Source organism: Poecilia mexicana, unplaced genomic scaffold, assembly GCF_051168715.1.
Source record: "Poecilia mexicana isolate PSO_F unplaced genomic scaffold, ASM5116871v1 scaffold_1, whole genome shotgun sequence".
Classification (NCBI taxonomy): domain Eukaryota; kingdom Metazoa; phylum Chordata; class Actinopteri; order Cyprinodontiformes; family Poeciliidae; genus Poecilia; species Poecilia mexicana.
In genome coordinates, this window is record NW_028263370.1 from 17,364,700 (window position 1) to 17,379,735 (window position 15,036).

The 15,036-nt window shown below is 38.9% G+C and overlaps 1 protein-coding gene across 3 annotated transcripts; it reads right to left on the minus strand.

Moving 5' to 3' along the window:
* Positions 1–129: 129 nt before the first annotated feature.
* LOC106927295 (UTP--glucose-1-phosphate uridylyltransferase-like) lies at positions 130–13,989 on the minus strand. 3 transcript variants are annotated; one of them, XM_015002775.2, is made up of 10 exons: positions 13,855–13,989; positions 12,188–12,303; positions 10,032–10,139; positions 4,838–5,023; positions 4,619–4,752; positions 3,395–3,692; positions 3,114–3,311; positions 1,651–1,893; positions 947–1,051; positions 130–405 (listed from the first exon to the last, which is right to left on the minus strand). In XM_015002775.2, exons 2-10 carry the CDS (start codon positions 12,284–12,286, stop codon positions 298–300), a joined length of 1,479 nt encoding a protein of 492 aa, XP_014858261.2. In that variant the 5' UTR covers positions 12,287–12,303; positions 13,855–13,989; the 3' UTR covers positions 130–297. The 3 variants fall into 3 exon arrangements, with proteins under 3 accessions (XP_014858261.2, XP_014858259.2, XP_014858260.2); XM_015002773.2 differs by lacking the exon at positions 13,855–13,989 and adding an exon at positions 12,503–12,707; XM_015002774.2 differs by lacking the exon at positions 13,855–13,989 and adding an exon at positions 12,618–12,686.
* Between the last annotated feature and the right edge of the window lie 1,047 nt (positions 13,990–15,036).

The window sequence follows — 15,036 nt, forward strand, 5'->3', positions numbered from 1 at the left end:
TACATCCGTTTTAACTTACAGCTTCAAATAAAATTCAGAAGACTGAGAATTTTTAAAACATCACCGTCCTACTTTCATTAAATCAACCAAATTTTATAAAAGCTCATTTCAGTTCAACAGACGATGGAGTACTCCAATCATATACAGCTTTATTGTCTTGCAGCAACAGGCCTGATGACTCGGTGTCTTCAGAGAACAAACCTGACCTAAACATTCACATTTCCTGTCTGAGAAACAGCAGAAATCTTCCCATCGTGCACATGGTGGTGTGTGGGCGCCTTTTCCTCCCAGAAGGCCTCAGTGATCGAGGATCCTCAGGTTTCCTGAGACGATCTTGTTCTCCAGCATCGCTCCGGCCGGAATGTCGATCCTGTCGCCGTGGTTGGCGATGATGATGACGGTTCCCTGGTGAGAATTACACATTTCATGATTTCACTTTACCTGAAATCAAACTTATTGTTGGTTGGACATTAAATCAAAGTTATTTATTTACACCAGGGGTGTCCAAAGTGTGGCCCGAGGGCCATTTGTGGCCCACAGATAGAATTTAAGTTGGGCACTTATCCAGCTTTTTACTGAAAATGAACAATAGCCAGTATTTATGCTTTAATAATCTTTTTACTTGTATATTTATTAGATATTTTGATTATTTATACAGAAAAGGAAAAAATGACAACCACAGCAGGACAGAAATCAAATCAGGAGGAATTTACATTAATCACAGCGATTACTTGATGAAATTTAACTTTTTTATTTTAATGGTAGACACATATCCAGAAAAAAAGTTAATGTAAAGTGCATATATCAGAACCGTGCCAATACACAGGTTCCACTTAGAACTTTATTACGAAAAAGTGATTAATTGCGTTAATTTCTATGTTATTAATTAATTGAAATCAACACCCTGTAAGTAAAATGTGAAAAACTGGCCATATCTCAGTTTTACCTTCAGAGAGACGTTCTTCCCGAAGGTCACGTCTCCGGACACAGTGAGGTGATCCAACTCCAACATATCTGGGATATTTTCAAACCTGGTCAGAAAGTCCTGAACCTGCAGAAACAAACAAACAGCAGAAACTTAAAGCATGTTTCGCCATCATCAGTCTGGCTTCTGCTTGAAATTTGTTTACAGATTACCGTATTTGTCGGACTATCAGCCGCTACTTTTCCCCCACACTTTGAACCATGCGGCTTACAGCCCTGTGCGGCTTTTCTGTGAATTTTTCTTCAACCACCTGGGGGCGCTTTAGCAGGAAGTGAATCATTGGAAGTCAAAATTGGAAATCAAGGAAGAAAGTGTTGGATTTTCATGTTTTCAAACTCACAGCCCCTCATCATGGAAACCACATGAAGAAGTTTATATGATGCAGCTTTTAAGTTGAAGGATATCGATCTGGAAGTACAGATTGGTAGCTGCTGCACGTAAACTCGGCGTGAACAAATCTATGGTTTGGTGTTGGAGACGCAGAGCTGCGTCCTTAATAGCAGATTGCAAAACCGAGAGCAGCGGATACCAGCGGCTCATATATGTACGTTTCTGTCTTTTTGTTAGTTTTTTTTCAAACTTTGTAGATGCGGCTAATAGTAAGGTGCAATCTATAGTCCGGAAAATACGGTAAATGGCAAAAACAGGTTGTGATGGTTGCCGACCTTGGTGAAGGAGCTGCCCAGTTTAACATGCGGCGTTGTGGGAAATTCCCTCTTCTTGCTCATGGTGAGCGATCCGGCGTCCAGGCTGTACAGGTTGGACATCACCAGCAGGAGGTCGGACGAGGTCTTCACCGGCAGGAAGCGGCTACGGGGGACGTTCACTCCCATGGCGTTCTTAAAGCTCTTGATGGCGGCGCCCACTGCCGTCTCCAGCTGGATGACATTCAGACCACCATCTAATGTCTGCAGAGGAGATAAAAGTTCAAGTCAATCCAAAATGTTTCACATTCCGAGTCAAAGAATACAATCCGTGGATGTTGTTTTCATAAGTGATGGTTCAGTAGACTCAGTTCCATTGGGGACCAAAGTTGTAACTTTTGCTAAATCTTCAGCTGGTTCACTTTCTCACTGGATTGTCCCAGATAATATAGAGCCAATAGAAAAACCTATTGGTTTTTCTATTGGTCTAGATGCAGTGGCTGCATCTAGAGCCACTGAAGGAAATGACATGAAAACATGAGCGCAACTTCCTTCTTTACAAAATAGAAACAGAAATGGAGAGGCATGAGGTTTTAGCAGTTGTAGGATTTCTCTTTTGTTTTTGGTAAAAGACTATGAGCCATTTCTCCAGATCACTCTGGAGTCATGCTTTTGTTTTGGTTGTATTTACCCAGAATGCTCTATGCTATAGTCCGCTTCCTGCTTTTGAAGCGGTCTCCAGTCCACTTGGCGTTCACATATGGATTCAAACTGCACAAGAGTTCACTTCAACCAAACCGAGGGTTGTAGGCAAACCAGAGTTCAATTGTGCATTCACTCCTCCCCAAATGAACCGGACTATCTAGGCAAACAAACTGCAGTGTGAGGACTCAACAGGGCTGCTGTGAATGCTCCCTAAAAAAGTTAGAGTGGATTCATACCAGCCCTGTTTAGTCCGCTTTGGAGAGGTGTGAGTGCACAATCAAACTCTAATGCGAACCAAACAAGAGAACTCTGGTCTCCTAAAAACCTCGGTCTCAGTTCGGTTCGAATGCATAAATGGTCCAAGTGGACTGGACACCGCTCCAAAAGCAGGAAACGGATTATTGTGAAGGGCATTCTGGGTAAATATAACCAAAACAAATGTGCAAATCTAGCTGTAGAGGGAGAAATTGTTTGTGGTCTTCAGCCAAAGACAAAAGATAAATCCTACAACTGCTAAAATCTGACACCACTCCATTTTTGTTTACATCTAGTGAAGAAGAAAGTTGAGCTCAGTGTCTTCTTCAGAGGTTTTTGTGTTGTTTCCTTCAGTGGTTCATGGGGCAGCGCCACCAAAGGTGAGGAAGTGAACAGCTTTACAAAGGGTTTGGTTCGTTTGACACAATGTGAAAGCGAACCGCACCAACTGAAAAATTTAAATGCTGCAATTTTGGTCTTAATCAAATGGAGTCTACTCTAAATCAGAGGCCCTCTCGACTTACCTTTGGGTTTACGATGATCTCCAGGTCCATGCTGTTGTTCTCCTGCAGCCTCTTGATGGCCGGCAGGGAAATCCACAGGTTGTTGGTGTTGAAGATCTTAAACTTGGTGACGGACTTAAACTCGTCCACGTGGGCTTTGGGGACCTGAGCGATCTCCAGCAGCCTCAGATGATCCTCATACTGGATCAGAGTTCCACCCTGCAGAGACCAAGACGTAGATGGGACTGAGCAGATTCCTCAGATCGGTGCAGAAACCGGACAGCAGGATAAACCGCGTTCACCTTGACGTCAGCTCTGGTCTTGTCTGTGACCTCCATGACGAACTCGCAGCGTTTGTCGGCCGGCTGGCTCATCAGGTGGTGGAGGATGAAGAGATCCACAGTGGCTCCCAGGTTGTCGATGTTGGACACAAAGATGTACTCTCTTCCCTCAGCCAGGAGTTTGTCCAGCAGTCCGGAGTTGCAGAAGCTAGCGTAGATGTCTCCGTGACCCGGCGGGTACCAGGCCTCCGTGTTCTCTCCGTTCATGCCCATGCTCTTAGCGATCGGCAGAAGAGACTCCTTGTTGATTCTCGGATACCTGATTGAATGAAATGTAGGTTATTGAGACTTTTTTACAGTTAAATTTTCACACAACTGAAATATTTAGTCTTTCATGTGATACAAAATAAAAATAAAAAATCTGTTTGAGCAGAAAACAGTTTTTTGATCCAGTAAGTTTGAAATGGAGCAAATCTTTCTGACTGCCAACATCCTGCACTGCGAAAAACAAAATCTTGGTCTGGTTTCTAGCCCAAATATCTTCGTACACTTAAAATAAAAACTAACTTAAAGGTAGGTAATGTTTTAGCAAGATGCAGAAGCTTGTTTTAGGAAAGTAATTCCCCAATATTAATTTTAAAAAGCATTAGTTCCACTGGAAGATCATTTAAATTAAAACAAGACATTTCCCCTAAAAGTGAAATAATCTGACAGTGGAAATACAGTGGTACATTTTCATCAATATTAGGAATTAATTACTAAAACAAGCTCCTATATCTTGCTGAAAAGTTATTTTTGCTTTATTTCAAGTGTACTAAGATATTTGCACTAGAAATACTTGGTAAGATTTGTGTTTTTGTAGTGTAAGGGATAAGACATTTCCCCCTAAAAGCCTACAACTCGTACCATCCAGATTGGAGATCATCTTGAGGAACCGGGAGCTGAAATAATAAACATTACTTAATAAAATTTTTGGAAGTAATTTACTCCAAGACTGACATTTACAATAAAAAAACCCAGAAATCACAGCCTTTGCTCAAAAGTTTGCTGATCCACATTTGACAGCTTTTGAAGCCTCAAATCTTTTTGAATACGATGCCACCATCTTTCCGAACACAATTTGGATTAAGCCATAAAATACAATGTGCATATGCTTTCCTTGATTTAAAAACTGTTCTGATGTCTCATTTAGCTTCTTAAGCAACTAGTTACAGGAAACCAAATGGATGTCAGTGCGTTGTGCACCTGCTCTGGTTGAATGTGTGGATTTTGACCCGGTGGTGTGTGTATTTCTGCAGGATCTTCTTGGTGTCCTCATCAGTGTTGAAAGAGTTCATGAGAACCAGCGGCACGTCAGCATTAAAGGTTTTGTTAAGATGCTGCAAACAAAACGAGCAAAAAGAGTTTTGAGAACATGAGCAGCTGATCTTAATGCTTCTTCCCACTGCAGAGCTGCTGCTGCACCTCGATCTGCTGCACAGTCAGGTCCAGGAAGGTGTTCTCGTTGCGGACGCTGATCAGACTTTTGGGGCCCTTGCAGCCCATGCTGGTTCCCAGACCTCCGTTCAGTTTGACCACGACGAGCTTGTTGAGGCAGGAAGTGATGCTTTCTGGGAGTCCCTTCGCCTTGATCCTGTCGTAGGGCTGGACCTGAGCAAACAGAAGAGAGGGGATAACATTTACACACAGCTTCAGTTATTACAGCTAGAAACCTGGGAGTAGTGATGGACTCAAACCTGAACCTTCAGAGTCGCATAAAGACAGTTACAAAGTCGGCTTTCCAGGATTAAAAGACTGACGTCTCAGTGAGATCTAGAGAAACTCATTCATGAGTTTATCTTTAGTCACATTGATTACTGCAACAGCCTCCTCACAGGTCTGACTAAAAAAATCAATCCTCCAGCTGCAGCCGATCCATACGCTGCTGCTGGAGTTCTGACTAAAACCAGGAAGTTAGAGAACATCACCCAGTTCTAAAGTTCCTACACTGGCTTCCTGGAGCTCAGAGACTTTAAAATACTGATGCTAGTTTATAAATCACTGAACGGTTCAGCAACACAATACATTAAAGATCCGCTGTTTTCATAGCAACCTTCCAGAACCGCTCAGGTCTTCTGGTTCTGGTTCTGCTCTGCACCCCAGAACCAGAACCAAACAAGGAGAAGCAGCATTCAGCTTCTATGCACCACAAATCTGGAACAAACTTCCAGAAAACTGAAAAACTGCTGAAACACTGAGCTCCTTTAAATCCAGACTAAAACCCCTCCTGTTTAGAGTTGCTTTTGAAACATAATAAATGGGACATTGATCAATATATTCAATGTGTTTTGATAATTAGAACAATGGCAAAATGAAATTGTATTGCTTTTCACAACTGTTGACTTTATGATGCGTTTTTAATTTTAGATTATCAGACGTACTGCTGTGTAGTCAAACAGTGCAGGTAATGACAGAACTTCCTCAAGAGATTCTAGTGACTTTCTCTCTGAATGCTTATCATTTATTTGCTCCCTGTAAATAACCACCTCATTGGAAATTTTCATATGATAAGAACTGGATTTATTGTAGCGATACTTTAAAATTAACTGTTTGAAACCATCCAAAACTATTATGATTTCAACATTTTCACAAAGTGAAAAATGGGATTATTAGAGCTCACTGTATCTATATGAAGATGCTGCACTTTTTCAAATCAAAGGATGTCTGTGTCTAAATAACTTTTTACACTTTTATGAGTCACTGCGATCAATCAAAGTCCTATTCACCTTCTCAAACAGGCCATCTCAGGGTCAGAGATCCCTAAATAGCATGACAGGTTGAGCCAGATGCTTTTATTTTCAGCGGTCATGGCTGATTATTTAAAAATCAACCCTTAAAATAAACATCTAAGGTTTGCTTCCTATTGGCTGCTGACAGTCGTAACTGAGCGGAGGCTTACGGTTTCACTTTGAACACACCGCGAGTCTCAGTACCAGCTGTAACTTAATCAGGCAGCAGCAGAGAGGCCTTCATTTGACATACAGACAGTTCATGTAGATCAGTGTTTCTCAACCCTGGTCCTCACCGCCCCCCTGCTCTGCATGTTTTAGATGTGCCTCTATTCCAGAACAGCTGATTCAAATGTTTGCATGACCATCAAGTACTGCAGAACCCTGTTAATCACCCAGAGATGCAATTCAGGTGTATGGCAGAAGGAGTGTTGTTTTTTTAGAAGCAGTTGACTAAATGGAAGAAAAAAATGTGGACAAAGTGAATTTTGCATAATAGGTTCCATTGAAATTTGTTGTTTGTGCTGTTTTTAAATCAAATCTGTGTCCTGCTGATGGAACAGGGCATGGTCTTTGGTTTTCAGCTGAAATTGTCTTCGTGGAGAGTGGAGACATCAGTCAGGGGCTCTTGGGTAATTCTGCTGTGAAGACTGACGATGTGATGGATGCAGTTTTTGTTTTTCTGTTTCAACAACCGGGTTCATTTCTAAAGAGAACCTCAAGGATCCAGACTTGCATGTTCAGAACCCCAGTTGGATCTGAGCTTTGGGAGCTGTTGCTACAGGCTGCTATCCCTCTGTCTTCGACCAGCTGTCTGTAATCTGAAGACCTCGTGTCCTGGTGAAATTATTGGGGGGAGGGCAGCTTTAAAGCTAGAGAAAAGCTCTTAAACATCTCCCCCCGTTACAGCAGACATGTTGATGAAACATGACAAACACACTGACTTATTGGAAAATAACTTTGTGCAGGTGCAGAAGAAGAAACCAGGCTGTGTGTTGGCCCTATTCTTGATTTCTATTTCAAATGAATGCTGTGCAACAGGTCAGTGATTGATGTGAGGGTTGCACCAAACCAGCAACAGCTGCACACCAAAATATAGCATTTCATGTAAATTAAACTCATTTTCTCGTGTGACCCAGTGACTATCAGCAGTAGTAAGGAGTGGGGTGGGGGGATGTCTCGGGGGTTTAATGCCTTCCAAAGCGAACGTTGTGAATGCTGTGGCGGTCAGGCTATTCTTAGCCGTAACCTTCGCTGTCCTGAGTATTCTAGGAGTGTGTGTGTGTGTGTGTAGGAGAGTGTGTGTGAAAAGTCACCATGCTGATTAATAACTGGTCAGAACCTGGATGTTCTCAACGTCTAGGTCTGGTTACACTTGCTTGTTTCAGGGGGATGACGTGCATTCCCATTCTACTGCCAGTGAATCATTTAAAGGAACAGTTCCACGTTTTAGTGAATGAACTGAAGTCAGACCAGCAGATTAATTTACATCAATCTACACTCCAAAACCACAAAATCCTACCAAGTATTTGTTTAGTTTCTGGTGCAAAGCGTGAAGTAAGACAAAACTAACTTGCGAATAACTTTTTTAGCAAGATATAAGAGCTTGTTTTAAGTGAATAATTATTCAATACTAATTAAAAAAAGTGTAAGCTTTATGTAAATAAAAATGTCTTTTTATAAGTGAAATGATCTGTCAGTGGTACTAATGCTTTTTATCAATATTAAAGAATTACTGACTTTAAACAAGGTCCTATTTCTTGCTAAAAAGTTATTAGTTTTTTGTCTTATTTCAAGTGAACTAATAAGATATGTGCCCTATAGAAACTAGACAAAACTACTTGGAAATGTTTTGTGTTTTTGCAGTGCAGTAAGCGTTTTTAATGTTTACATAAAAACAAAAATTTGAAATTTAAAGCAAAAAGGATTAGCCTTTACTTTTCTGTTCAACAGTGCTTTCCAAAAGTCTTCATACGTCTCCACAAAGTTTTCCACATTTAGTAAAAACACAAACTTCCATGTGTTTCACTGGGATATTATGTAATACACCAACACATAAATATTTGCAAAGTGTGAAACGCATTTGTATTCAACTGCTTTTAAATTTTGCAGATTTTTGTTTACAAGTAATATAGAATAAAATCTATTATTTTTCATCAGTTTCAGAACTTGCGTTTGATTGTCACCAAAGATGCACAAACTGCAATTTTCTGGCTGATCACAAATCTTTAAATAGCTTTAAATCTTTAAATAGCCTGATCTGCTGATTCCGATTTTGTCCAATATCGATTTTCTTATTTTTGTCTGAAAAAATGTTAAATATAGCTACAAAGAAATAGGTTGGCATTAGTGGGGTGACTACTGCTAATCACATATGTGGCTGATTTTCAGAGCTTTGCAGAGGCAGATAAGATTGATGGATAAGACTGGTTTTTCATTTGAGTATGAGCCGACTGTTGATCTTCCAAAAATAAGAAAACTGGTGTCGATTTATCAGTGAACTGCCACATAAAATTCAGACAAAATTAATTAAATAAAAAGACCAATTGTAAAAAATCTGGAAGACATTTGGAAGGACTGTGAAGTTAAATTCTTCATGTTCAGAAATCTCCATTTATTGAATAATTACAAAAAATAAAGTTAGACTAGAGTTTTCTTAAGCTAACCAGGAAAGTAGCCGCATGCAGACCAACCCTGTGGGGTCAGCGAGTCCCGAGGGAGGCCGAGTTTCAGGAAGTGGTGACTAATCATGTGACTGCTGCTCACAGCTACGCTCTACATGTGAGTGTGACCTTGAGCGAGAACCAGACTCTGAATGACTTTCACTGTCAACACAGACATCAAATAAGGCGTCAGCAAATTCACTAGGAGCCACATTTAAAAACCCAGAAATATCAGTTACTATTAAAAGCAGCTAAATGCAGCTAACATATTCATTTATACTGCAACGTAAGCAACGTTTACCTTTTCTTCCCAAATGGGCCGATGCAGATGGAGCAGATTATAGCTGAAAAACAAGCTTTCATTAGGCTGAATCGGTCTGCAGAGAACCTGGTTTTATGGGTAATAAGTGGACATTTCAAGATGCAAATATGCAGTTAAACTGAGATTTAATTGAAGGGATTTATTTAAAAATAACATGTAGCAAAAGTTTTCAAAGAGTAGACAGCTGCTGATACTGATGCTGTGTGTGTTTTTGTTGTAATACCTTGTGGGGACCATTTTCCTGACACATAGAACGTTGTGGGGACCCACTGCTCCTTGTGGGGACTGTTTTGGTTAGGTATGTAATGGATAGGGTTAGGATAAGGTTTAGGCTGTAGAAATGAATGGAAGTCAATGGAAAGTCCTCACAAAGATAGCCATGCAAACGTGTGTGTGTGTATTGTAATTGGAAAACAACCAATAGTGTTATATTTTTGTCTTATTTCATTGTATATTCATTTTTGTAACTTGTGAAAGGACTGCAGATAGGAATTAGCTTTTGCTATAATCTTGTTAGTCGCATCAGATTGCGACATTTATGTTTAAGTTGTGCCATTATAAATTAAATTCATTATCTATGCTGTAGTCAAATTTCTGTTGGAAATTATTTTGTAAATTAAATAAAGTTACTTAAATTATGGGAACCATTATTTGGATTCAAATACTAAAGTGAGACTTTTAAGTTAAATTCATGCTACATTTAGTTTAAATGTACTTTAAATGTATTTGTTTTAAGGTAAAACTGTGTGGGAATGTGTTATATATATAAAAAAGACATTGTGCAATCCTGCAGCCTGACGTCCGAGTGGATGCTCATTGTGAGCACCAGAGCTGGACTGCAGAACCAGAGGGATTGCGACATGGAGCCGAATAAACAGCGTGACTTCAGGTGTCAGGAGGCTTACCGATTCCTCTGGCGGCCGCTTGATTTTGGCCCAGTCCACTGAGGGACCTTTGACCTGCAAGAATCTGTGGAAGAGGTTCTTGAAGCCATCGAAGTCTTTTCTGGAGACCTGAAATAAAACCAACCAAAGATTAGTTGGCTCTGATGGAAAACAGGTTTTTCCTCATATTTTGTTTAAACCGAGTAAACAGTTAAACAAACGATCTTTGTTGCAAAGAAAAACTTCTCAAATGAGAAGTTTGGAGCCTGGATGTGGGAATGAAATTAAAAAGTACGAGCCGGTGAGAATTACTAATTGATTTGTTCGTTTCTCAATCTAACGGCCTTTATTGACACAAGCCAATAATATCTTTCTCTGCATTCTTAAACCCTGCAGCAACATGCAGTGATAATGTTCAAACTAGAGATGCACCGATACAATATTAATATCTGTAATGGTACCAATATTGAAAGAAAATTTGAATCGGGCATTGGTGACAATGTGCTGGATTGATAAGGGCAACTTTATGTTTTGTTCTTTTACATTGTATTTAGAATTCCTTATTGCACTTTCTGAACCATTTGAAATATTTGTAGCAGTTTATTTGGTCGTCAATCTATTGTTTTAATCAGTTTCAGTTTCTTTTATTTATTTTAATTGGCTGTTATTTTCCTAATTGCACTGACTGAACAAATTAAAGTTGTTTTTACTTGTTGGACCATGTAAGATGTGTGAAGTGATTGGTGTATTTATCTGCTGTACTGGTGCAGTTATAAAACCAATTTGTCTGTGTTTAAAATAAGAAATATTTTAGGTGATTTCAGCACCGTCTTTCTGCATCGCTTTGTCAGAAGTGACAAAAGCGGATTGTTCAGACAATTAGTGCAAAAATGTTGATTAAACTGTTTATGGTTATCTATCAATAACTTTTAGATGGATGGCAGATCTTTATTGGATCTTGACCTTTGTGGGATTTTAGAAAATGTTGGACATTCTGACTTCAGCAGAGCTTTCTGTAAATTTTTACAGATTGAGATTTGGATTTGAGATCTCTTTCTGGGTAAAAAGGGAACTCAAAGTTCAAGTCCTCATGTAAAATGTCTGTCATATTTCCCATTTTAGTAATTAATGAGACAGGAGCTGCTATAAAAAGTCTGAGAACCACTTAAAAAACATTACTCCATTACCAAGAACTGCAAAGAACAAAAGCTTAATACATAAAAATGGTGGAAGAAATATTTTGATGGAAAAATTGACAAAGATGGTAAGGCTATAAGAAGCACGACTGTGCAAAAAATGGAAAAAAACCGACCTTTTAATAAGACTTTAAATGAAGAATGAGAACTGGAATAATAACTGAAAAACATACTAATCTAGTAAATTGTCAGAATATTAACATTTCCATTGTTCAGTTTCTTTGTTTTACTTGTTGAAAAAAGACAATAATAAAGATTTAAGTGACATAAAAATAGCTTCGAGTTGATAATTTGTAATAGACAATGTTCAAATATTTGCATTAAAAGGATTGACGCCTCCATCATCAAACTTTAAAAACAATACTGGTATCCCTTTGCGTTGTCTATGTTTTCTTATAAAGATATAACTATTAACATAGACTACATAATTTAAAAAAAAACACCTTTTTTTAACCAAATAACTGACCCAAATTTGGTGCACCAGTGACGAGGCTGGGCTGGAAAATAGCTAAGACACAACTAAAGTGTTAGAAAGTTTCAGAAATATCAATAAAATATTTGTAATATTTGAAAAACTTGTCTTTAAAACAGGCAGAAGATGCCAGTGCAGTGTTTGTTTTTCTTAAACAGGCCATTTCAACATCATGTGTGCGTTTGGGTCAGAACTTAAAGGTTGTTTATCTCGATTCCTGCGTAGCCGTGTTTTCAGACAGAAGCTCTGACGGACTTTCGGTTTGCAGGAACACTTGTTCTGCAAACAGTTACTCAATACATGTAAATACAGATAAACCAGTCCATGACTCTTGTTCCACTATGTGGCCCACACAGTGGAACAAGAGTCATGGACTATGACAAATTTGTCATGCACAGAATAAACATGATTAAAGTGCATAAACCTGTAAACAAACAAGAGCTTAATATTCCTGCATGGTTTCACCTGCAATTGGAGTTTTGAGGACGTTTCTGCAGAGGTTTACCCACCTCAGCTTCAGCTTTGTTGGCCGTGGCCAGCAGCGCCTCCAGCTCCTGATGCATGGAGGCTTCATGCTGCTGACGGAGCTTCTCCTCAAACTCCGTCATCGGTCCTCTGATGAGAGCTGGAAACGCACACAAAGATCTTCCTTTTTACTCCCTTGGAAACAAATGAGCTACTGATCTTTTTGCTATTGTTATTTATTCTAATTAAAAGCAATATTAGTAAAAAAATTGTCATTATCAAACTTTTTTTTTTACACGTCTGGTAAGAAAACCTTTCTGAAAAGTCCTGATGACTCTCCTAGCAGGCAGTAAACTTACCGTCTACCGTAAGCGACATTTTTACCAGAGTCTGTTTAAAGAACAAAGATTACAGTAACAAGCTGTGGAGACTGTCAGCAGCTCGCAGGTTTTCCTGGCAGGTCAAGCAGCTCACCAAGAGTCCTTGCATGCATTAAAAAGTCAAAAATGGTCCCTAGTTAAAACCGCAGCGCCAGTCTCTGTCCCACAACAATACACAGCCTCCTCATCCTCAGCTCAGAGGAAGCTCACAGACTCTGGGCTGTGATTCTAATCTGAGCGCAGGGCCGGCCCACAGACACACACACCAATCACACACAACCAGAGAGAGTGTAAAGTGTGTGTTGGGAGTGTCTCCGTCAGACCCCTTCCAGATCACACTCCACAACACTTTAAAGTTTTGGGGTGGAACTTCAGGCGCTTACAGCTGATTACATTTACAACTAAATCATCTGGATAAAATTTAAGCAGCATTACTCTGTAAACATTATTATTATCTTGGCTTTTCTTCTTCTTTGATTGGCATGCCCTGAGGTAGTCTCAAATACACTCAAACATTTGGGCAAATTAAAAACAGAATAAGAATCAGAAATAAAAAGACTTCCATTTTAATAAAAGAGCAAGAATTCAAAGCGGATTAGTCTGCATCTTTTTGATTAAAGGTTCTGTTTTGAAAAATTGTTAGGTTTTAAGCTTTAAAGAAAGGCAGGTTTTAGAGAGTTAAATAAAATACTCCCAGCAGCCAAACATCATTTTTAAAAATGTATTTTAATGTTTGCAACCCCATTCAGGTTTTTTTAAAAAGCATCTATTTTCCATTAAAATGAGTAAAAATTAATGTAATGACAGAGGCTTTCACTAAAGTAGACCTGGAACAGGTGCAATGTAATATTCAATATTTTGGCATCAAAAACAAGTAGGTCGGAGAGATTTAAACAGTTTGTTTTTGAGGTCAAAAGGTCAAGCTTCTAAGGCCCAAAGGCATTTATAATCTGGTAATAAAGCAACTATTTGGGTAAAGCCAGCTTGAAATACTCAGATTCATCACATTATATGTGTTTTTAACATTTCTATAGCTTCAGTTGGGGATTTAAATATCATATAAAAGATAATTAAATAGGTTGATTTGCTATAAAATGCACCTCTCTGGTCTTAAAATGGCCCTAATGATGTTTCAAACTTTAATAATGTGTGTATGCAAGTTCTGTAACACATAAAACCACAAACACAAATGCACATTGGTTTGACATAGATTCAGGGCAGAAGCACAGGACTCGGTGCATTTAAATAAAGCATGTCAGCCCACAGCCGTGAAAAAGGACACCAAACTTGCACTAAGAGCTACATTTCTCTCTAACGAAGCTCTTACCCACCTGCTCAAAAAGTCAAAGCCTAAAAACAGAAACCTTCCGCGGTTCGGACTGACAGTTTCACACTGGGTACCATGGACCACCCGAGGGCTTAAAGCTGGGACAGAAAAAAGGCGAGTAACAAGGTGGATACTGGCAGCGGCGTCATCACGCCGCCCGAGAAGCTTAGCCTGTTGCTTCTGCAGCGCGAGCCCGTCCCTCACTCTAACGGTAGTGACGTAACGGCAGGAGCTGGAAATCACGGCCGCTATTGGTCGAAGGCGTTCGTCAATGTTTGCCCCGCCCACTGAGGAACTCCATCATAGACATGAATACGACTCGATCACCGATCAAGTCAAAACGAGTTTCTTTTACTTTTATGTTTTCGTCCGGTCAACAGCTAATAAAAGCAAAATATATTTAAGTTATAAAAAAGCACAGAGTTAAAAACAGGTCATAAAAACTCTGGAAATGTAAAAAATGTTATTTGCTTTTTATTATTTTTCTGATTGATATCGACATGTGACTTGATGTTACTGTCAAATTAGTACAGTATGTCAGTAACTTACATTAACTCAGAGGTGGGTAGAGTATCCAAAGAATGTACTCGAGTAAGAGTAGCACTACTTCCTCATATTTTACTCAAGTAAAAATAAAAAGTAGCCATCCAAGAATTACTCAAGTGAGAGTAAAAAAGTATTTGGTAAGTCTATTCAAGTACTAAGTAACTGATCAAATCATCAATAGTTTAAAATTTAAAAATAACATGAACAGAGGGATCAAAATTTAATTTTTGGTATTTTAAGGATGGAAATAATTCATTTAAGCAACAAAAAAACTAATCAGACAATTTCCCCCCCAAATCAGTTTCTTTTAATAATAAACTTTAACAAAGTTGATTATTATTAGGTATGTGTCTGTTTCTAGTGAATTTTGGCTTAAAACGTTTTTGTTCTTCAAGAGTAGCAATACTTCATAATAAAATTGCTGAAGTAAAAGTAAAAAGTTGCAGTGTGGTAAAAAATACTTTTTTTTTCAAATTACTCAAGTAAATGTAATTGAGCAAAGGTAAATAGTTACTACTCAACTCTGTTGCATTTACTAGAGTACCTTTTAGAAATAGAAATGTTACTTGGAGTACTTTTTACTTCTACTTGAGTATTAAGTGTCGCCACCTTTACCCGAGTAGTTTCTAGATACTCCACC